At 40.3% G+C, this 23,408-nt stretch overlaps 1 protein-coding gene across 4 annotated transcripts; it reads left to right on the plus strand.

The window, feature by feature from the left end:
• The first annotated feature begins 225 nt into the window (after positions 1–225).
• LOC138762117 (cytohesin-interacting protein-like) lies at positions 226–18,411 on the plus strand. 4 transcript variants are annotated; one of them, XM_069935491.1, is made up of 8 exons: positions 226–451; positions 879–928; positions 1,425–1,482; positions 1,582–1,684; positions 1,794–1,887; positions 8,926–8,992; positions 10,215–10,281; positions 11,383–18,411. In XM_069935491.1, the coding sequence occupies exons 1-8, from the start codon at positions 338–340 to the stop codon at positions 11,841–11,843; spliced, it is 1,014 nt and encodes a 337-aa protein (XP_069791592.1). In that variant the 5' UTR covers positions 226–337; the 3' UTR covers positions 11,844–18,411. The 4 variants fall into 4 exon arrangements, with proteins under 4 accessions (XP_069791592.1, XP_069791593.1, XP_069791595.1 ...); XM_069935492.1 differs by having other exon boundaries at positions 1,428–1,482; XM_069935494.1 differs by lacking the exon at positions 879–928 and having other exon boundaries at positions 379–451; positions 1,428–1,482.
• The last annotated feature ends 4,997 nt before the right edge of the window (positions 18,412–23,408 follow it).

A 23,408-nucleotide genomic window follows, 5' to 3' on the forward strand; every position in this document is an offset into this window, starting at 1 on the left:
ATAAATCCCAATTGAATTGGCAATGTATTTATTGGGCATTTGCCCTGTGTCATCGTGACAACTGAGGTCAGCAGTTTGCAGGAAGTTAGCAGAATGCTTCTTCAGTCAGCAACCTGCCTAGCTGTGAACTCCCGAGTGATAGAGATGAGATACAAAATGCCCACAAAACCAATTCACGTGACCTGAATTTCCGACTTGACACTTACTGTGTAGGATGCTGAAGGTTTAGTTTTGCTCAGTTACGAAGAGGTAACTTTGCTGCAATGAGACTCAGTGATCTGACAGTTTAGCCGTGATCTTCTGAAGTCCTCTGTCGCTGAATGGTAACATAAGTTAAATGGCAGCGAACTCTTTGTTACCCTGTAATGCCTCCTATTGTGAGAACTCCAACTCTGGAGAAATAGACAACAGGCAGCTAGACTCATGGACTCTGTCACGGAGGCACAGACAGGTAAGTGGGCATCTCCAGGCACATTTGCAGTTCAGTTTTCAGAAGTAGTTAAAGCAAAAGCCTTGCTGATATTTCAGTATTATTGTAGTAACAAGTATTGTTCTTGGGATTTTCCTTCTGCATGGTTATGGTTCATAGAATATAGTTTTGAATTTTTAACTTGCTTCCTGTAGAATCATGTCACAAAATACAAAGTTGACAAGATAATAGGGTATTGAACAGTATTTCAGTATGTGTTTGTCTTCATTAAATAATTCAAGTTTCTAGAAATGGAAAAAAGTTGAAAATTTCTACCTGTACAAGATGAAAGGGACTTTGGTTAAACTACTAGTGACCTGGTTTTGCTAAGTGTAATAAATTAGATCACTTACTATAATAAAAACTCAAGCTTTGAAGCGAACAATAACATCCACTACCTCCTTTACAGCTTGCTTTGACCAGATCAAACTCTTTGGCAGATGCTTCAGATTTTCAAAAGTAAGATAGATTTATCAATTCCTTGTTTAGAGATGTTAATGTTAGAAAACAAACTGAACCCTGGAGTTGAAGAGTGTCTTGGTATTGGAAAGAAAGTTCACATTGCTAAAATTTATTTCTATATTTATGTCTATATATGGGTATATTTATTTTTAAAAAGTAATATAAATCTGTAGAAGAGAAAATGAGTTCTAAAAATGTCTGCTATATTTTTCATGTGGGAGAATGGTGAAATCTTTCCGAGAGGTCCATTTGAATAATATAAACAGATGCTGGAAAATTTAGCAGATCAGGCAACCTCTGTCAAAAGAGATATAGGTTTATTGTTTGAGGTCAGTGTTTTCAACCTGAAATATTAATTCTATTTCTCTATCCACAAATAAATGTTTTCCACAATTTTTAGTTTTATTTCAGATAATACTTGCATGAATGTATTTCATTTTAAAAAGAATATAATCAGTAAAATAGTATTAACGTCTGTTTTTTTTCCCCCAAGTAGAACAATGATTGTTATAAATAAACAAGATAATGAATCTTTTGGATTTGAGATTCAGGTGAGGAATTTATTGTACAACGTATATTTTTGGAGAAAAAAATGAAGACAAATGTTTAGATTTTTTTTCAATAATTGCCATTATTATGGTTTTCTTTAGACCCTTGGAATGAACCAGCAAAATGCTAATACAGCGGAGAGGTACACCTATGTCTGCAAGGTGCATGGTAACAGTCCATCTGACTGTGCAGGGTTGAAGACTGGTAAATAATCACCTCTTCTCTTGATCTATTTGGTTCTGCAATTATTTATTGAAGGTCATTATAAAGTTTCCTATATTTGGGACAACAACATTCTGAATTTGAATCATAGGTGATATGCTGATAAACATCAATGGAACAAATGCTGAAGGTTTTAGTCACCAAGAAATTGTCAATCTAATTAAGTCCTCTGGCAACACATTAAGGTAAGCATCAAATGTAAAGGATTTTTCAAACTTTCAAGGACAATTTACCGCTTCTGTTACCAACACCAGCTGCAATTTTGCCCTCCGTTCCACAAAGCAAGCTCCGCACCAATAGTACCATAAGAATGAAAGCTGATGTAATTGTGGTTGCTGAAGTTAGCCATTCATAATCTTACTCAGTCTGTTAATCTCATGTACTAAACTCCTTACCTTAAGCTAAATTTTGAAGTATCAATAGGACTGATAATTACAGTAGGTTACCTTCATCTTGGTAGATTTCATCCACATCTGTTTTCACATTCTTTTCTGCCATTGTCACTGCACATGAAGTTTTCTTCTTCAACTCTCCAGCAACTGGCAGCAATCATAATTTACCATCTGCTCCACTCGCTAATTCACAACAAAATACACGATCATTCACCTTTACTGGCAGACTTCTGAATGGTTGACACTGAAAAGTCACAATAATATCCTCAATATTCTCTTTCTGTCACGGAAAGTGTATTTGCTTCAGATATTGCATACTTTCAAAATAAGCATATCACGTTTCCTTTCACTGCCATTCGGTTTCACCATGTGTCTTATCAATATGTCACACAAACTTGGCTTTGTGGTGATACACCACCGGCCTACTGCAGGGAGCAACCTCTGTACCTGCAGGAATGTAAGGGGACAGAACAACACCTGGCTGGCTGTCAATCAGTCGACCTGAATGGATCAAGCCCCACCTGGTCGGGTGTCGATCACCCTCCAGGATATAAACCTGCACCGTCCACCCAAAGCCTCACTCAGAGTTGCTGCAGCCACAGCCAGCCTGGCTCTGTGGAAGTCTGTTGTACAGTCCTTATCTTTGTGTGTGTCTGATTCTGGCTAACAGTGCACCACACTCTTGAATGATTAAAGATACAACCTGTGCATGCTTTGATCAAACTACTGGCTTACTTCTATCTATGAAGGTCTCTTGGGGAGTATAGAGTAGGTGTAGAGAACTTACACTGGAGAAGACTCAACTGGGGAAGACTCAACTCAAAAAAGTGCAGCAAATGTGGTGCTTTTACTCCAGAAGGGCAACAGGTGTAAACCTGATAATCACATGCTCCTGAATCTAATGTCAATGGTAGAGAACTATTCCAAAATAATTCTGAGACAGAATTATTCTAGACTTGGAATGATAGGGATTAATCAGTTATTTAGAATGGCTTTGCTAGGGTGAGAACCTGTCTAAGAAACTTGATTGAATTTTTTGAAGACAGTAAGGCCTTTGACAAACCCCCAATTGGGAGTTTATTTTAGAAAGTTAGATGCTATGAGATTTAGTGCCAGTTGGCAAATTGGATCTAAATTTGACACGATAACAGGGTAGAGGGTCAGGTTTGTGCTTGGAAGCCTGTGATTGGTTATGTACTGAAGACATCAAAGTGCTATGATCCTTTCTGTTTGTTAGATATAGAAATATTATGGATGTAAATGTAAGAGGTGTGAGAGGTTTGCAAATGACACAAAAATTGGTAGTGCGTTTAATATGGAGTTTAGTTTATTGATATTGGGGAACTACATCAGCTAGAATTTAACTCTGATGAATGTGAGGTAATGCATCTCGGTTGGCCTAACAAGGCAAGAGCTTTCGTAATGAATGGTAGGGTCCAAGGAACTTGATGTATAAGATCCCTGAAGGTGGCAGTACATCTGACAAAGAATGTAAAAATTAATTAGAAACAAGTTGTACAGCACAGAATCAGGCTCTTTGCCTCATGTGCATGCCAACTATTGAATGTCTATTTATAGAAAGCTCGTGTCCAAATATTTGGCCCATCTCATTTGGCGCCTTGGCAATTCAAATGGTCATGCTGATATTTAACTCTGCCTTAATTGCCAGTCTCCGTCAAGGCATTTCAGACTTGTCCTCTCCAGGAGGCAAAAAATATTCCATGCCATTCTCTGGCTGCAGAGTGTCTTGCTCAGATTAAATTTAGAGGTGGAAGAATATTTTTCATCCCAAGGGTGGTTGGAATCTGGAATGTATGATCTGAGGGGCTGATTGAAGCAAAGACCCTGACATTCAATATGAGCACTGGAATTGCCAAAGCATTGAAGATTCCAGGCTAAATGCTTGAAAATGTGATTTGTGTGGATGAGTACTCAATAGTTGGCATGGATTTAATAGTTGGAAGGGGCTGCTTCTGAGCGACATGAATTTGACTCCTGTTTCTGGATTATATTCCTTGTGAGATGGACTGGTATTAAATCCATCTATACCCAGTGCCACTACTTTGCCGATACTTTACCACCACATTTACCCTCATGGATGGAGCCACTTGTACTTGAAACAGCTTGAAACAAGAAGCAATTTCATGTGGATCATGGTTCCAAGGTTCGACCTGTGGATATGTCCACAGAAATGCTGATATTTTATGACTTGTAATATAAAAGGAGGTCATTCAGCCAGCTTCCAGAGCAATTCATCTGACCAATACTCCATTAACCTCCCTGGTATTAGTAGTTCAGAACCAAACCTAGGTTATACCCTCCCCTGCTATACAGAACCTGTTGTGCTATCACTTTCCATGTCTAAGTTATTGTAACTACAATCTGTAACTCTGGTGTGAACTGGTGCCTTTTTGAGCTCATCTGACCAGTTGTTTGTCTGCCTAGGACTTATATGAGTGGCTGTTGGATCTCTTCACGGCCCAATGACATGATCCTTTCACAAATCATGTTCCCTTAGCTTTATCAAGCATCTGGGAACATTAGGCGTGGGCCTAATTAGCTCTGTGGCCAACCCACAGATTGGTGGGCCCTTCCTGCATATGTGCTCAAAACGTATATTTTGCACTACCTCAACAGGAAGTGGTTGAGGTATTTCTGATTTACAGAAGATAGTTCAACTTACTGTGCACTGACTTGCCGTCAAAGTTGATGTACGTGTTATTTTCTCAATCAATAATTATCTTGTCATCTTCCTCAGTCGTGCGATGGATGTTGTTCAGATACCCTTTTTTTTTTACCCCCTGTTGTCTGACTCTAACATGTGTATGATACCCTCAGTGGGAGTGTCATCATTCTCAGTAGTTATTCCCTTCAGTGACGTGGGCCTCCATAAAATATACCCCTTCTGGTGACAAATGTAGCTCTAGCTATCTTGAATGAACATTGTGTGCTGGTCATATCCCTGGTAACACACCTATCTTCACCTTCCACGACATCCAACCTCCACTCCTTTAGGAGTCAGATGAGCTTTTGGTCCCCATCTGGCCACCCATTCCCAGCCACACCTGTTGCCCATCTCTGAAAAAAAAGTTCAAACCACCATTGCCGCTTCTGTGAGCTTGATCCCTAATTGTGCCTTGCAACTTGTCTGAGGGAAACTGCTTGCTGATGTCTTGTACTTCTCCAGGCCCACTGCTAGCAACAGAAATTACTTTCACACCTTCATTGCTCTATTCTGTTGTCCTTCCCTGTGAACTTGTAAGCACCATTCTCCCTCAGGGACAGTTCCCCTTCCCTTATGCGGGGCATATGGTGGAGACCACTTGAATCTTGCGAGTTAACCATTGCCTGCCATCATCACTGTTCTACCTGGGGAATCCTGTTTTCTATTATAAATTTTAAAAATAATGAAAAGTGTCATCACCTCAGGCATTACCAGCACAGTAAGAGATGGAAACAACGTTTCAGCCAGTGGCCTTGCCTCAGTTGATGAAAAGTCATCAACTTAAAGCAATAAACTATTTTTCCCAGATGCTGTGTGACCTGCTGAGCATTTCCAGATTTCTCTTTTTATTTCAGATTTTGAGCATGTGTAGCTTTTTGTTTCACTTCTCTATTAACTTTGCATTGGCTTATTGCCAAGCAACTCCCTCATATAACAATGTCCCAAACTGAGCACATGTGTACTATCTCTTGGTTCTTTAGTGTTTCAACTTACCATGGTACATTCCATTTTTTTTACCACTTATAAGCCAATTTCTGAATGTTACCTTGATTTTGATACATGCAGGTATGGACTCTTTCATTTGTTAAGGAGTTTTAAATTTAAATTTAATTAATTTTTTTTTACCACATACAGCACGGTAAAAGGTCATTTCAGCCCATGAGTCCATGCCACCCAATTTACACCCAATTAACCTACACCCCTGGTACATTTTTGAAAGGTAGGAGGAAACTGGAGCCCCTGGGGGAAACCCATGCAGACTCAGGGAAAGTGTACAAACAGCGCGGGAGTTGGACCCCAGTCCCGATCGCTGGCGCTGTAAAGGCATGGCACAAACCGCAACACCAACTGTGAGGCCCAGTTGTAGAATGGAATTAAACTGTAGAATCATGAGCAAATAACCCCACTTTTGAACCTGGGATGGAAGTGATGAAGCAGCAAATTACTGCTTTGATGTTCTGGGGTGAGGATGATTGACTTGAAACTGCCCTCACCACCTGCCTTTGTGTGAGGAATAATGGGAGAGTGTTTTCCCCTTAGCATGCATTGACAGCCATTTTATCAGTTTTCCTTGGTTCGAGACTCCGTCAAATGCTCAGTTGTGGCAAGGGAAGTCACACTTGCAACTTGTCCCTGAAATTCATCTCTTTGTGTGTACCATGTGATATGGTCTGGAGAAAGGTGTTGGCAAAGCCCAAAATCGGTGAGAAGGTTAATGGTGAGTGCTGTTTGAAAGAATTGTTGACGTCCCTTTCATCATTTTGATTAGGCAGCCTGAGAAGTGAATAGCTGGATTGGACTTATCTGACTTTTTGTGGACAGGCTAGAGCTTCCAGATCAGCTGATAGAAGATGGTGTTGTAACTGTACTGATTGAGGGTGACTAGAGGCAAGACAAGTTCCAAAGTAAGTTTCATTTTTAGAGTTAATTGTTTTCAGCTTCCAGAGCCTTTGCTGAATCCATGGCCCTCACCTACTTCTGGGTGAATTGAATTGGCTGAAACCTGGCATTAAATTAGGTGAGAAAGCCAATATGGATCGTGCACTTAACAATTCTGGGCTTGCATTTACACACTCATTTTGGGCCCAACCATTGTTGAGTATAGGGATGATCTTAGAGCACACATGTCAAACTCTGGCCCGCGGGCCAAATTTGGCCCACGATATAATTATATTTGGCCTGCAAGATCATTTCAAAAATGTATTAGAGGTGGCCCACCCTGCAGCGAGAGCCGATGCTGTTTTTTGGTAATGTCACTCCCACCATCCTCCCCCTTCATTGCACATCCTTCCCCATTGTAACACGAGAAATTGTAACACGAGAAATCTGTCGATGTCATCAGCCGGCAAGCCAGTTGGAACCAGTCACTTCTCCCATCTGTCGAGCGGTGCGGCGGATTGGCGAGCGCCTGTGATTTCCAGTCGGCGCAACGGGCATGGCAGGTTGCGCACGGCCCCCGGGCAGCGCGAGACCCCGCACGACTGGCACCGGACGGCCCTTCCACAGTGTGAGCGCACTTCTCCCGGTCGCCACGGCCTTCAGCGCTTGCACCCTCGCGGACCCCAGGAACGGCTGATTCGGCCCTGCACATGAAGAGAGAGATGGTGGCTGTCTGCAAAGGCTGATCGGCAGGGCGCTGGGCCTGAGTGGGTGGGTAAGCAGGGGTGGGCAGAGGGTGTAGGTGAGGAGTAATGGGCAGGGGAAGTTATGGTGGTGCGAGGGGCAGTTAGAGGGAGGGATGAGTAGAAGGAGGGGTGGATAGGGAAGAGGTAAAAGGGGAGGGGCAGGGCGAGTAGGGGAGGGGTGATTAGAGGGTGAGAGATGGGTAGAGGGAGGAACAGGTTGAGGGGAGAGGCAGTAGAGGGGCGTGTATAGGATGGGGTGGGTAGAGGCAGAGCGAGTGGAGTGAGGGGTGAGTAGAGGTTGGGTAAAGGACTGGTCAGGTAGAGGGATGGTGGGTCGAGGGTGAATAGAGGCCTAGAGCCTGAGGAGTGAGCAGGAAATGCTGAGTCCTGATGCAGGCCAAAATGGACACAGCCTGTGAATTCTGACTACATCTCCACAGGGACCAAATATGTTTCCCTCAGGTCAAGCAAAGGGTGAACTTGAGCTACCTACTCCTGACCTGTAACATTATCCTCCTAAAGTTATATCCTAAAGTTTAACATTACATATGTTGAAAGAAGAGAAAACATGCAGATGTTGTTGAAAATTTTCAATAAATATTTAGTTCGGCCCTCGACTTAGTCCAAGTTTTTAATTTTGGCCCTCCGTGAATTTGAGTTTGACACCCCTGTCTTAGAGCATCTTCGTCCTGCTGGCTGTTTAATTTTCTGTCACCAAGTTGAACTGGTGGGTTTTGATCTGATCCATTAGTTATGGGCTGCTTAAAGCTCGGTCTCTTAGCATGTCGCAGTTTCACCAGATTGGGATTTCATCATTAGATATATCTGGCATGCCCTTTCTTGCTCACGAAACCAGACTTGGTCCTTGCCTTGAATATTATCGCAGCGTCAGGCTTGAGAGATCATGCTTAGATTAGTGATAACAAGATCAAATCTATACTGTCTCTCGTGACAGACAGAGATACGTCTTCACCATGATCTAGCATGGTGTTGCGAAGTTTCTCTTGATGCAAGGTCTTCTTCCCAAAGTACTTTTTGTGTCCTTCAATGAAGTGTTGATAACTAATATGAATACCAGTGCTCCCTTTGTCCTATCCGTTCCTCCTACATTTTCTTTGCAACTTAAAACTAACTTGTGTTCTATCTTTCCTGGTTATGACAAGGAGACTTTGACTTGAATTATGTTAACTCTGTTTCTCTTTACTCACTTGTTTCCTGGTCCACTGAAGGCCAGAAGTTTGAACCTGTAACAATGACCAGTCTCAAACAGGATAATTCTGCTTCATAAATATATTTGAACATGATGGTGTTCCTTTCCTGTTTCAGTTTTTTTTCATATACTATTGAAGGGACTGCTTCATTGCTTCCAGTAGAATGTGTACATTGGGCATTAGATGTCAGTGATGACGTGTACATCTTAAGTGCAAGATCGCATCAGATAATGGTGTATTCACACTTAAACTTTGGGGTTTTTTTTTGCAGCCTTGTGACCATCAATAAAAACGCTGTTAAAAGATGTGAACTGGAAACAAGATTGTATTTTTTAAAGGTATTTTTCCCAATCTATTGCCATTAGCTGAGTTATGAAATAAGTAAATAGTTAATTCAACAGGATGTTTATGATATAAAAACTGAAAGCTGCATGAGTTAATCTTCTTTGAAAAGTCAGAGAATGTGTGAAAGACAGACAATTTAAATATTTTTTTGACAGAAGGGTCACTTAAGTTTAACTTTCCTGTTGTGTTTCTTTTTCCTGTTAAAATTATTCTGAAATAAGCCATCCATTCTGCAATTGTTTGAGATCAGTGATTTTCAAACTGCCCTCCCTAAACAATCCCTATGCCATAAATGTTCTGTGTATGGTAAGGGATTGCTTAAGGTGGCATGTGAGCAGGAAGGGAAGGTTGAGAATCACTGCTCTAGACCCAATTGTTACTGAAATATTTTGCTTGAGAAAAATTGTCATTGACCCTTTTCCTTTGGAGTTATGAAACCGTGCATGTCTATTAAGTACAATTAAAACAGTGGTTTTCAAACTTTTTCTTTCCACTCACTTACTACCTTAAGCAAGCCCTTACTAATCACAGCACCTATGGCATAGAAAATACTTAAAGTGGTATGTGAGTTTAGGTGGGCAGTTTGAAAACTACTGTTTTAGAAAATACCAAAATACTCTGAAAAGCAGAAAATACTTAAAAATTGTCCTTAATTTAACAGTGCCATGTGAAGCTGACCTTCCACTGTTACATTTGATGCTAAAGATGTTGAACATACAAAAATAAAAATGCACGTGATGGAAATATAATCAGAAAATTAATAGGAACACTAAATGGGCAAGGCAGCATCTGTGGAAGGAGAAGAACAATCTGTGCTTTCAGTTGAACACCCTTTGACAGTGTTGGATGTGAACCTTTAACTCCGTTTCTCTTTCGACAGACAATGTTTAGCCTGCTGAGTATTTCCAGCAATTTCTGTTTTAATTTAAAATGAATTTTCTATAGTTTTGAAGCTTTAACATCACATTATTGTTTTTGTTAGCTTGTGAATGATTTAGAGTCATTTTAGCACGTTATTTTGTCATGTTTTCAATAGCTAAGCTTCAGTCATTAAATAACCAGTTAGGATGTCACCATTTGGTAGTTCTTGGAAAATTACAGAAGCATCTACTGAAGCTGTGATGCTGCAAGTTTAAAATAACATTACAATTCAGCCTCCCTGTAGATAACTGACATATTTCTAGTATTTAGTAACTGTCTTCCTGTTTCTCATAGAAAACACTTCAAGAAAAATGGATGGAGTACAAATCACTTTCCTTACAGGAACAACGGCTAGTTCACGGTAAATTTGTACTGGGAAACCACAATGTAACATAATTCTAATTGTAGCATAAATTTTAATTCTGCATTGAAACCATTTTATTGAATGAGATATTTAAATTAAAAGATTAGAATATTGTGGGTCAAATCTCGTCTGTATTTTTATTTCTGATGAATTTGAATTGAAGATGGGGGATCTCCACATTGATGAACCAGCAGGATTTCACCTCTTATGGAGTGTGCAATTTGTGCATCTCAACAGGCACATGGATGTAAAAAAAGAAGAGGATTAAGGGTATGAGGTCAGGAAAAATTGAATTGTTGTGATTTCCCTAGATTGCAGAACATCATGTACTCTACTGTTATGTTCTATAATCTAGCATAATCCCTAATATTAAAAGCATAGGTTCATCAATCTTCTCTTACAATGTGACCCATCTCCAGACTTTCAATAACACTGCTCTTGGCCCAATTTCATCAACTACAGATTTTATAAATTATATAGTTTATAAATCTATAAACTCTAGATTTTATAAACTATTTTGCTCACTAATTGCCGATAGGTAAAACCTGGCAGGATGTGTGAGGAATTGTATAAACGTTTTACCCCCAAATATTTATCAGCTGGAGATGGTGCTATTATTTGCATTAGATTAAAACTGAGGATCTACAAATAAAAGAATACTTGTTGCCCTTTTTATGCCCTAAATTCGTGTTAGTGTGGGGTATGGAGTGATTTCTTGATTTCCATGACAGTTTTGTAAGTCTCCTGTTTTCTTTAAACTATAACCGTAGACAATTTAAATTGTTTTCAATTAATTAATTTATCATATTTGCCTGCATAGTATTAGGATTGGCATCTGTCTAATTCTAAGTATTAATGCGGAGATTCACAGCTAACTAAAAGATCGAGAGCGGTTTGGATTGCTTTCTTGAAGAGATGTTTTCCATGTGAGTGATGTGATGCTGCAATTTAATAGCTTTCATATTTCTGCAGCTATGAATAAGTGATGGGAGGATTGAAGTTGAGCAAAAATGTACTTTTTGGATCTTTAAATGTGGGTTAATGAACGTAAGGCAATACTGATTAAGTTTAATAATATATCTACACTTCTATTTTTAGGATTCTTGAGGAACAGGAACACAACAGAATCTTCCAACTCTTTTCTCTATGATGATGTAGCAATACTTGGGTCAACAGCACGAAACCAGGAAAGGTTTTCCAGTGACAGTAGCTGCAGGAGCCATCTTAGCCTAATGACTGACGACAGCGAGGATGGAGTCTTCCATCCTGAGATGTTTAATGACTTGACCATTGGCAGCCATTGCAGACGCAGCAGTATGGATGAAGATTGCGTCTTCCACAGAGATATGGAAACTTTTACACCAAAAAGCCAACTGAGTAGGAGTAGGAGCATGAGTATGACCAGCAATGGGAGTGGTCAAATGTCACCATCGTGGGACTTGCACCAAGGCTGTGGGACAATACCTCGAAAAACCAGGAAACCAAGTGTTAGGAAGCGCCTCATGAAATTCATTCCAGGTTTGAATAGAGCAATGGAAGAGGATGAGAATCACTTTTAGATTTGCATATAAATCATCCAATAATGATCCTGCTAGCTTCAAAATAGCATTAAGGAGCAATAATAAACTGTGGCATTAAATCATTCAACTATTTCTGGTACAGACTGGATTTGTGTATTTTAAAGACATTTAACAATTTCTCAAACAAAATGTATTGGAATTTAGATTCTTGGTTTTATATATTTCTTTAGCCAGCAATCGATTTGCATTTCATATGAAGCAGGAACTCTAAATGTGTGACTTGAGAAATCATGAGCTATGGCCATATTGTAAATATACTGCTATGCTCTATTTACAACTACCTTTAGTTTCAGAACCTTAAAACACTTTTCCAGGGATCTCTTGAAAACCGGTTGAATGATCAGTTAAATAACACAAAACTACTGCACACATCAATGTGCTTGAGAAGAATGACCTGAAAAACTGATTTTGATAGATATGAGTGAATTGAACAAGTTTAAAATGATATCAAAAATTCAAATGATTTCCGGAAAAACATCTTCATTGTCACTAGGTGCTGCGAGGAATTCTGGAAATATATCATTCATATAAGCACTGCTTTTATTAAGCAATAACTTCTCTGAAGTTTCCAGAAGCACTGGAGGAAAATTAAAAGTCTGGCTTGGAGACGATGGTTGCCGGAACCATACAAGTGCATCGATAACTGTCTGCTTCAACCATGCAGAATATCCAGCTCTTCATAATCAATAGAACATTTTGGGCTAGAAACTGGAGAAGAAAGAAAAATTTGAGGCTTGTTTGCATATATGAATCATTCATGAAAAACATTCTGCACATCTCTTTCCGTTAGGATATTGGACAAGGTACTTCCTACAGGCGCTCACTCAAACACGAGTGTCATTTCTCATTAGCATTTTGTCCTGAAGATAATGTCATAATTGTGTATATTTAACTTGCAGAAATTTGATTGAAAGATTGAGAGACCTTCAACCCACATTTATCACCCCTTGGCTAAGTAGGAATGAGGTGTAAAGTGTTCCTACTGAGACATGTCTATCATCCGTGAGTCCCCAAAAATGTTGTCTTGCTTGCATTTCAACAAACATAACTGAAAAGAATTACTGCGTCTGTGCACTTGAAGACAAGGTGATGTTGATGGCTAATGGCTCCATCACATAGCATCCAAATGGACTGCCTTTTTAGAGCATGGGGACCCTATTGCACATATAAACACCACACTCTATATTTCCTCCTCCTTCACTGTATTTTGTATCTGTGTGTCCAACTGCATGTTTAAGAATTTGATGCATTGTTGAACCAGACGTTGCCACTGGTTGGAAAGTTTGTCTTCAATAAAGGATGATTGCAACTCTCCTTTGAGTGTGAGATGGCCTGTGATAAGTGGTGAGCCTCAGGGATCAGTGCTATTTGTTTGTTATCTATATCAAAGATCCGAATGATAAGGTGGGAAATTGGATCAGCAAGTATGCCGATGACACTAAGACTAGAGGTGTTTTGGACAGCGAAGAAAGCTTTCAAAGCTTGCTGAGGGACCTGGACCAAGTGAACAAATGGGCCAGAAAATGGCAGATAGAATTTAATGCAGACAAGTGTGAGGTGTTGCGTTTTGGAAGGACAAACCAAGATAGGACATACACAGTAAATGGTGGGGCACTGAGGAGTGCAGAGGAACAAAGGGATCTGGGAATACAGACATGTAATTCCCTGAAAGTGGTGCCACAGGTAAACAGGGTTGTAAAGAAAGCTTTTGGCATCTTAACTTTCATTAATCAAAGTATTGAGTTCCGGAGTTGGGATGTTATGGTGAGGTTGTACAAGACATTGGTGAGTCCAAATTTGGAGTATTGTGTGCAGTTCTGGTCACTAAATTACAGGAAGGATATCAGTAAAATTGAAAGAGTGCAGAGAATATTTACTAGGATGTTACCAGGTCTTCAGGAGTTGAGTTAAAGGGAAAGATTGAATAGGTTGGGACTTTATTCCTTGGAGCGAAGAAGAATGAGGGGAGATTTGATAGAGGTTTACAAAATTATAAAGGGCATAGACAGAGTGCATGCGAGTAGCCTCTTTCCACTTAAATTAGGGGAGATAAATATGAGAGGACATGGCTTTGGGGTGAAAGGGCAAAGGTTTAGGGAGAACATTGGGGGAACTTCTTCATTCAGAGAGTGGTGGGAGTGTGGAACGGGCTGCCAACTGATGTGGTAAATATTGGCTCACTCTTAAGCTTTAAGAATACATTGGGTAGATACATGGATAGGAAAGGTCTGGAAGGTTATGGAATAGGTGCAGGTCAGTGGGATGAGCGGAATGATGTTTTGGCACAGACTAGAAGGGCCGAATGGTCTGCTGTAGTTTTCTATGATTCGATGTTGCTGCATGAAGAGTAGGAAGGTATTGATGGTGTGAAAAATTACGAGAGAATCCTTTTTTTTCAGTAGAGCAGGCTGTGGCAATGGTTTGTGTGAAATAGTAATCTCTGCCAATTTCCTTGTATATGGAATGACTAGAAATATTCTAGTACAGAAGCAATGAAAATTGGTAGTGGTAGCTGTCAACAGTGGAGGGAGCCTCATTGGATGAGACTGCACAATCCTTGACTATTCATCGTCTCTGAAGGGATTTTAGTTCTTTATCCTTTTGTCCTTTTTTTAGTAAAATGGCACTGGATTGTCACGACTCCTTTAGCCTTAGAATGGCAGACAAAAGAAAGCTTTTCACTACATGTGAAAATAATAAAACAGTTGATATTGTTAAGGTCCTGAGGAGAGCTCAGAGTAGGGCAACAAAAACTATGGGCAGGATGATTTAAGAGCATACAATGAAAACCTAATAAATATCTTGTGCCATGACACCAGGAGGGACTTTCAAGTAGTCTTTCCATCTGCCGAGACGGTTTACTGGGGTGTGGCCACTGCACGTGCTACAGCTACTTGGAGCCACGGATGAGAATTGAGCATCAGGTGGGGACCAAAGGTGGATGAGCTGCCCGAAAAGGCAGTCGAGGTGCTACCTCTCCCTAGACAACCCAATACACCCCATTCAATAATAAAGATAATATTTTATGCTGATAATCTTTTGTCAGAAGTGCTTTGACTAGTCACTAACTTGAAGCCGATTCCGAACTTCCTTTGTTCGCAGATGCTGCCTGACTTGTTGGGTGTTAAAATGATTCTCTGCTTTCATAAGCTTAGTCAACGAGGACAAAATGGGCCCAAGGGCATGTTTCTGTGCTGTAAACTTTATCAATCTGTGATTCTGAGTTCTAGCATCTATGTAGTTTTATTTTGGCTTCATTGACAAAGTTATTTTTGAAGTCACTATCTTTGCACAATGTTATTTAAATTAGGACATGGACTGTAGTCTCAATTGAAAACAGGATGTGGTGAATGTGGGTTTGCATTCTCAGGTATAGCACCTTTTTGCAATATAAAGCTTAAGATGAACTTGCTTTTAAGACCTTTACCATGAAAGAAAGAAACCCATGAAAAATGTAATTTTATAACTAGCAAATGTGCCTTAATGTAAACAGTTAGCCTTTGACAAGAAAACAACAAAGCTGAGAAAGGTTCAAAAGTTAGATCAAGAAACAATAAGCTTAATCTCAGAATTCTACAAAACTTGGTAGTTTAGTTGCCACAATGCAACTCAATTTTTGGAATAAACTTGAAGAAAGTTCAATGCCCTAAACTCCAAGATCCTAAATGCTTGATTTGGTATAATATGAATAACCAAATAAGAAATGATTCTAGCTGTTTCAAGCAGCATGGATATTGGAACTTCAATAATCAATAGTTTAATCATAAGCTGATTTTTTTCAAGTTAAAATTTTGTCATAAATTATTCTGAGAAAGGTCATTGACTTGTAGTATTGTAGTAACCCTTTCTTCTCTGATATAGAAGTGTTTCCAACAAAATTTATTTAAATGTCCATCTTGTCTCTTACTCCTTTGATTCATTTGGTTTTGACCTGTATCGTGTCAAATTCAAGTACCTGCAGCACTGCCCCTTGAGGTTAAACAACACAGAGTTTAATCAGGAAACAATTCTGCTGCTGACGGAAGTTAATACTATATAATCATGCCCCTCCTGATCTTTCTCTTTTTACAGTTTTGAATGATGAGCTATGGTTTGAATCCCACCCTTAGAAGGCCTTCTGAGTTCTGAATTATATTAGATGAAAAATTACCTGTTTGGACTTTTGGTGCATTTATATATTGTACAATGTATATGACAATAAACTCTATCATTATCATTTTCATGTGCAGTGACATCAAAAGAAGGGAATTGTATAGATGTCTGTAAAATTAGTTCCTACAATAAAGGCTCACAGGTGCAAAGACCTGCCACACCCTTTGCAAGAACTGAGGTCTATTTTTATTCCCTTAATAACCTGTTCTTTTATGTTCTGTCTTCAATTCATTCATTGACTGACCCTCGATACTTTCCTGGGACAGAGAATTTCAAAGAATTCAGTACCGTCAAGGAAGAAAGCATTCCTCAGTCCTAAATGACCTTGCCTTAATTCTGAGACTATGACCCTTGGTTCTAGATTCAGGCTGGAGAAATCTCCTCCCTTCATCCACCTTGTTTGGTTCTGTAAAAATATTGTCAGTTTATGTGAATTCACTTCTCATTCTTCTAAACTCTAGAAAATACAAGCATTCATGACAACTCCCTTCTATAATCTTTCCTCGGATTGGCAGATGAGATATGTATAGCATATTCCAAATATGGTCTGATTGGAGCTTGAAGTAGTAGATGTACACCTTTCCCATGTATTCAAATCTTGTTGAAATAAATGCCAACGTGCCATTTACCTGCAACTGGATCCTTGACTTCCTCATTGAAGACCACAGTCGGTACGGATCAGTAATAACCTCTCCACCTCTGTGACAATCAATGTTGGCTCACCTCAAGGATGCGTTCTGAGCCCACTGCTTTACTCTGTCCACACTCATGACAGTGGGCTAGGCACAACTCAAATGCCACCTACAAATTTGCCATAGTTGACGGCAGAATCACAAGCACCAATGAGGAACCGTAAAGGACTGAGATAGATCAGGTGGATGAGTGGTGTCACAACAACAACCTCAAAATCAGAATTTATTGTCATGAACATGTTACAAGATTTCTTGTTTTGTAGCAGCGTCACAGTACAAACAATTACCTTACAAAAACAAATGAATATAATGCATGAAAAGTCAAAGTAAGGCAATGTCTGTTGTTCATTGTTCATTCAGGAATCTGACTGCAGTGGGGAAGAAGCTGAGTGCTCATCTTCACACTCCTGTACATTTTTCCCAATGGTGGCAGAGTGAAGAAGACATGGCCTGGGATGTGATGGTTCTTGAAGATAGAGGCTTACTTAGCCTCTTGCAGATGTCTTCAATGGAGTGAAGACTGGTGCTGTTATATTGCAGACTGATATAACAACCCTCTGGAGTTTTTTCTTGTCCTGAGCATTAGCACTTCCACACCATGTGGTGAGGCAGTAAGCCAGAATGCTCTCCACAGTAAACATGTAGAGGTTTTCAAGAGTCTTTGGTGACATAATGAATCTTCTCAAACTACTAACTAAATATAGCCGCTGTCAAGCCTTCTTCATGATTACATCAACATAGAGGCTCCAGGGCAGATCCTTGGAATTGATCCTCTCCATTGCTGACCCCTCCATGAGGACTGGTTTATGTTCACCCCATTTTCTCTTGAGGTCCACAATCATCTCCTTGGTTTTGCTAACATTGTGTAAAAGGTTATCGTTTCTTACTTTTCTTCAGTCCCTGGGAAGATGTCTTCCTCCTCAACCCTGTCAGCGTTGTCTCCTTCCTCTTTCTCTGTAGAAATCGATGGTAGTTCCATCTATTTGCAGGTTTTAGATCTTTCCCTCAATGATCCAGAATTGCTGAGCCAAGAGAGATCAACCCACCTTGTGGGATGGAATGAACTTTGCACAGCGCACATGCGCAAAGTCCCTCCTGGTCTGGAGGAAGATGTCTTTGGGCTCTGGCGCCATCTTCCCCCATGCTTCTTATGAAGTAAATAAATTAGAAAGGGAGATAGAATGTTTAGAAAAAGATTTACAACAGAATTCAACAGAGACTAAAAAGATACAATTGATTAAGAAATTACAGTGTAATTAATTACAAACTTATACATTTGAAAAATTGTTACAAAGAACTAAACAAAGATATGATGAGTTAGGGGAAAGAGCCCATAAGGTTTTAGCTTGGCAATTAAAGATGGAGCAAGTTTCAAGAACAATAAATGCTATTAGAAAAGATTCAAAGATTACATATCAACCTCAAGAGATAAATAATGTGTTCAAGGAATTTTATGCAAAATTATATACAAATGAAGTGGTAAAATATAAAGTCAAAATTGATAATTTTTTTATCTGAATCACTGTGGTGAATGTCTGACAAGCTGCCTGTCTCCCCTCTGGCGAGCCTTGCTGTACTAACATTGGCTGAGCATTATCTCTACTGTTAAGGACACTCCCCTTGGGTATAACTGTATATGCATCTATTGTCTTTCATTATTGTACCATGAATTTCTGCTAATAAAAGCCATGATTATTGTTTGACCACATTGTCTTTGTCTACTTCATCAACTGGCACTTCAATTGCATTAGTAGAAATGGATGCAGCATTCAAGCCAGAGGGGCTGATAATCGACCAGTCTGCCCCGAGGGCCAGAGAAATTTTCAACCACTGGATTGTTTGTTTCGATTACTACATGGCTCGAAACAATGTGGTCGATGAGGTGATACAGTGGGGCCACCTGAACTCTCTGCTGGGTGAGATCCCTTTTGCCGTAACGCAAGGAGCTACCACTCTGGCCATAGCCCGGGAATGTCTGACTGCTAACTATGGAGCGCCACGGAATGTGGTGCTTGCTTGACATCAGTTGCTGACTAGACGCCAGAAACCTGGGGAAAGTGATGCTGCCTATGCACTGGCCTTCGACGCACTGGCAAACGAATGTGATGTTGGGGCAGTCAATGTGCTACAACACCGCAATGCCTTGAAGCTGGATGCTTTTGTCAACAGGATTGACTCCAGTTACATCCGACAGAGGCTGCTGGAGACGGAGCCTTTAACCTGCGACCGTGTAGTCACTCGAGCCAAAACATTGAGAAGTGCCATGCAGTCCAGTGAAATGCTAGAAACTGAAAAGGAAACATCCAGGAGTGCTAGAACCCCGAAGGAAAGAAAAGGGCAAACTCCTGAAAAAATGCTACTTCTGTGATAAGAGCTGGCACCCCAGACAGAAGTGCCTAACTTGATTTGCCATCTGCAGCTATTGTGGGAAACTCGGCCACTTTACTAAAGCGTGTAAGGCGAAAAGTACTCCCACTGATAAGAAGAATAAGAGAAGCACCAAGAAAATGCATCCTGGAGCTGCAGGAATGGAAGACAACTGTGAAAAGGGGAAATCTTCAGACGAGCAGGCTGAATCGACTTCAAGTGACGGCGAGGTGAGATCCTCTGTGATAGCTCAGTTGACTGTAAAGCTTGGGGGATGTTACGGACTGGAACGGTCGACTATGAAGGGGGAAGGTGAGTGATGAGACTCTTGATTGACTAATAGACTTGGGGAGTACTGACAGCTACATCCACGAGAAAGTTGCCAGAGCCTTAAATTTGCGGACATATCCAGCAAACCAAAAGATATCGATGGTTTGTAGTGAACTTACCAAAACAGTATGGGACAAGTGTAAAGTTACTTTGAATTTGCAGGGACATTGCCTTGCTGATGTGTGCCTCTTTATTATGCCAGAGCTCTGCGCCCCTGTGTTACTGGGGTTAGGTATTCAATTTCAGATGATCAGTGTAGTGTTAAATTTCGGCGGGCCACTACCCACACTTACCATCCCCTGTGCTCGTTACTGCCAACTGTCTGCATTAAAGATCAAAGTTCCTTCCCTTTTCAGTGACTTACCCTGAGTGTCAGCCAATTGCCACTAAGAGCTGTTCTTACAGCAAAGAGGATCGCGAGTTTATCAAAGTGGAGACCCAGAGACTGCTTAAAGAGGGAGTAATTGAAACTATTAAGAACCTGTGGTGGGCCCAAGTGGTAGTCGTGAAAAATCACACTAAGAGACGACTGGCTATTGACTACAGCCATACAAATAACAGTTACACTAACCTGGATGCCTACCCCCTGCCACGCATCAATGAAATGATTAATCAGATAGCGCAATACAAAGTGTACTCCATTATCGACCTCAAAGCAGCTTATCACCAAATCCCCATTAAGAAAAGAGAATGGCCCGATACGGCTTTTGAGGCTGATTGGGGGTTATACCAGTTTAAAAGGGTACCTTTTGGGGTCACTAATGGTGTGTCCGCGTTTCAAAGGGAAATGGATAAGATTGTTAGGATGTATGAATTACAGGGTACGTTTCCCTATCTGGATAATGTCACTATCTGTGGGAAAACACAGGCTGAGCACAACAACAACTTAAAGAAATTTTTAGCAACAGCTAAAGAACTCAACCTTACATTTAACGAGGGCAAATGTGTGTTCAACGCGACAGAGCTACCCATTCTGGGCTACATTGTCTGCAAGGGCAAAATCCACCCTGACCCGAAAAGAATGGCCCCCACTTAAGAAGTTACCAACCCCAGACTCAGCAAAAGCCCTTGAACGGTGTATGGGATTCTTTTTCTACTACTGCAAATGCGTTCCAGACTACGCCACGAAGGCATGCCCTCTGACACTAAATCTTTTCCTCTCTCTCCAATTGCCTTGAAGGCTTTCGTGAGAATTAAAGCTGATATTGCCAAAGCTGCACTCTCGTCCATTGACGAGGATGTCCCATTCCAAGTGGAAACTGATGCCTCAGATTGTGCCTTTGTAGGAACCCTTAATCAAAAGGGCAGACCTATGGCATTCTTCTCCCACACGTTATGCGGACCTGAACTTAAACATCCTGCCATTGAAAAAGAAGCCCAGGCTATTATTGAAGCTGTTCACTACTGGAGACACTTTCTAGCTGGCAGAAAATTAACTCTTGTCACTGATCAGAAATCAGTAGCCTACATGTTCAGTACTAAACACAAAAGTAAAATCAAGAATGATAAGATGGCACGCTGGCGAATAGAACTCTCAACTTATAATTATGAGATCCAGTACAGACCGGGCAGGTTAAATGATCCCTCTGACGCATTGTCACGATCTGCTGCTGGTGCTCAGCTGGAGGGGCTAAAAGAGATCCATAGCAGACTGTGCCACCCAGGAGTCACGAGGTTCTTCCACTACATAAAGGCTAACAACCTTCCTTACTCTCTGGAAGAAGTCAGGAAACTGACTAAAAGCTGTCCTATTTACACAGAATGCAAACTGCAATACTTCAAAGCTCCAGAGGCCACTCTCATCAAGGCAACCCAACCTTTTGAGAGGATTAGTTTAGATTTTAAAGGACCGTTACCTTCCAATAACAAAAATGTATGTTTCCCTACTGTAATTGATGAATATTCCAGGTTTCCCTTTGCAATACCCTGCCCTGACGTCTTGTGAGCGTCTGTCATTAAATGATTTGACAGAATTATCAGCATTTTTGGTTTTCCCTGCTATGGAAGGGGATTGCCACCAGCTGTACCACAAGCTATAACCTGCAGGGCAATGGGCTAATGCTACACTCTGGAAGACTGTTAATCTTGCTTTAAAAACACATGGTTACCCTGTTACCCAGTGGCAGGAGGTGCTGCCTGAGATGCTACATTCTATCCGGTCATTATTGTATACTGCAACAAATCAAACATCTCATGAACGTAAGTTTGCATTTCCAAGGAAATCAGGAACTGTGATGGACTGGCCAGCCTGTTTATCTGAGCCTGGAACCGTGCTGCTGAACAGCCACACTCAGGTGTGTGAAATAGACCCCCTAGTCCAACCAGTTCACCTACGGCATACCAACCCCAACTACACTCATGTTAAATTCCCAGACAGGAGTAATGACACTGTACCCCTAAGAGATCTGGCCTCACCTGGTTCACCCCTTCCTCACACCCCTATTCAGAATGTGCCTGAGAGGTTGGACTCACACCCCCCCCCCCCAGCCTGTGACCCCTAGTAAGCGTTCAGATGGCCATGCTGAGGCTCCACTGCCTCACGCCTACGATTCTGAAGCAGGTCCAGAAGCCAGTCCTTCCCACACTACAGACCGAGGAACTGTACCAGTTCCCAAGCTTGCAAAGGAGCCACCTGTTTTGAGAAGAAGCACCAGAATTCGTAAACAACCTGATAGACTGACATATTCCTAAAACATCTAATTATATTTCGATTGCTTGCAAGATACTGGCATAATTTGGCTGTCAGAGTATTCTCAATGCCAAACATGGTATCCAAGTATCGCTTGCTTCAGTCTTTCCTAGCAGTGTTCTTTTGATTTTAACCCTTCTTCTGCTGGGGGAGACGGTGGTGAATATCTGCCAAGCTGCCTGTCTCCCCTCTGGCAAGCCTTGCTGTACTAATATTGGCTGTGCATTATCTCTACTGTTAAGGACACTCCCCTTGGGTATAACTATGTATACACCTATTGTTTTTCATTATTGTTCCATGAGTTTCAGCTAATAAAAGCCATGATTATTGTTTGACCACATTGTCTTTGTCTACTTCATCAACTGGCACTTCAATCAGTTACCTTCTTTAAGTAATCGGGAAAGTAAGGAATTGGAAACGTCTTTTACTTATAAAGAAATTGTAGAAGCACTTAAATCAATGCCTAATGGTAAATCTCCAGGTGAAGATGGGTTTATGTCTGAAGTTTGTAGGAAATTTCAAGATTTATTGAGATCTTTATTAATTGAAGTGCTTAAACAAGCCATTGAAGTTCATTCTTTAGCAGAATTTTTTTTCTCAGGCAGTTATTGCAGTTATTCTTGAGAAAGAGAGACCCTTTGAAAACAGGTCTTATAGACCCATCTCTTTGTTAAATGTTGATTATAATATTGTAATGAAGGTTTTAGCTAATAGATTGGCAAAATATTTACCATCTTTGATTTATGTAGATCAAGCTGGATTCATTAAAATCCATTATTCTGCAGATAATATTGCAAAATTGATTTATATTTCTCTGGAGAACTCCAACTTACCAATGGTCTTATCATTAGATGCTGAAAAAGCATTTGATAAAGTAGAATGGAGTTTTTTATTTAAATTATTGGAAAAAAAAATTAAGTTTTGACCAATATTTATTAGTTGGTTTAAGGTTTTATATAAAAATCTTACTGTTAGAGTTGTAACAAATAGACAGATATCATCATCATTTATATTAGATAGATCTACTAGACAAGGTTGTTCTTTGTCACTGGCACTACATGCACTAGCTATTGAACCTTTGGCTCAATTGATAAGACAAAATAGTATTATTAAAGGTATTAAAGTAAAATCTGAGGAGTTTAAAATTATCTTGTTTGTGGATGATGTTTTGATTTATTTAACAGAACCTCAGGAATCCTTAAAATGTTTATTTGACAGGTTGGAGCAGTATGAGAAGTATCTGGTTATAAAATTAATTGGGGAAAAGAGTGAAATTATGCCATTGATTGATGCCGATTATATTTCTTGGAAGAA

The sequence above is a fragment of the Narcine bancroftii genome, chromosome 4, assembly GCF_036971445.1.
Source record: "Narcine bancroftii isolate sNarBan1 chromosome 4, sNarBan1.hap1, whole genome shotgun sequence".
In the NCBI taxonomy this organism is placed as follows: domain Eukaryota; kingdom Metazoa; phylum Chordata; class Chondrichthyes; order Torpediniformes; family Narcinidae; genus Narcine; species Narcine bancroftii.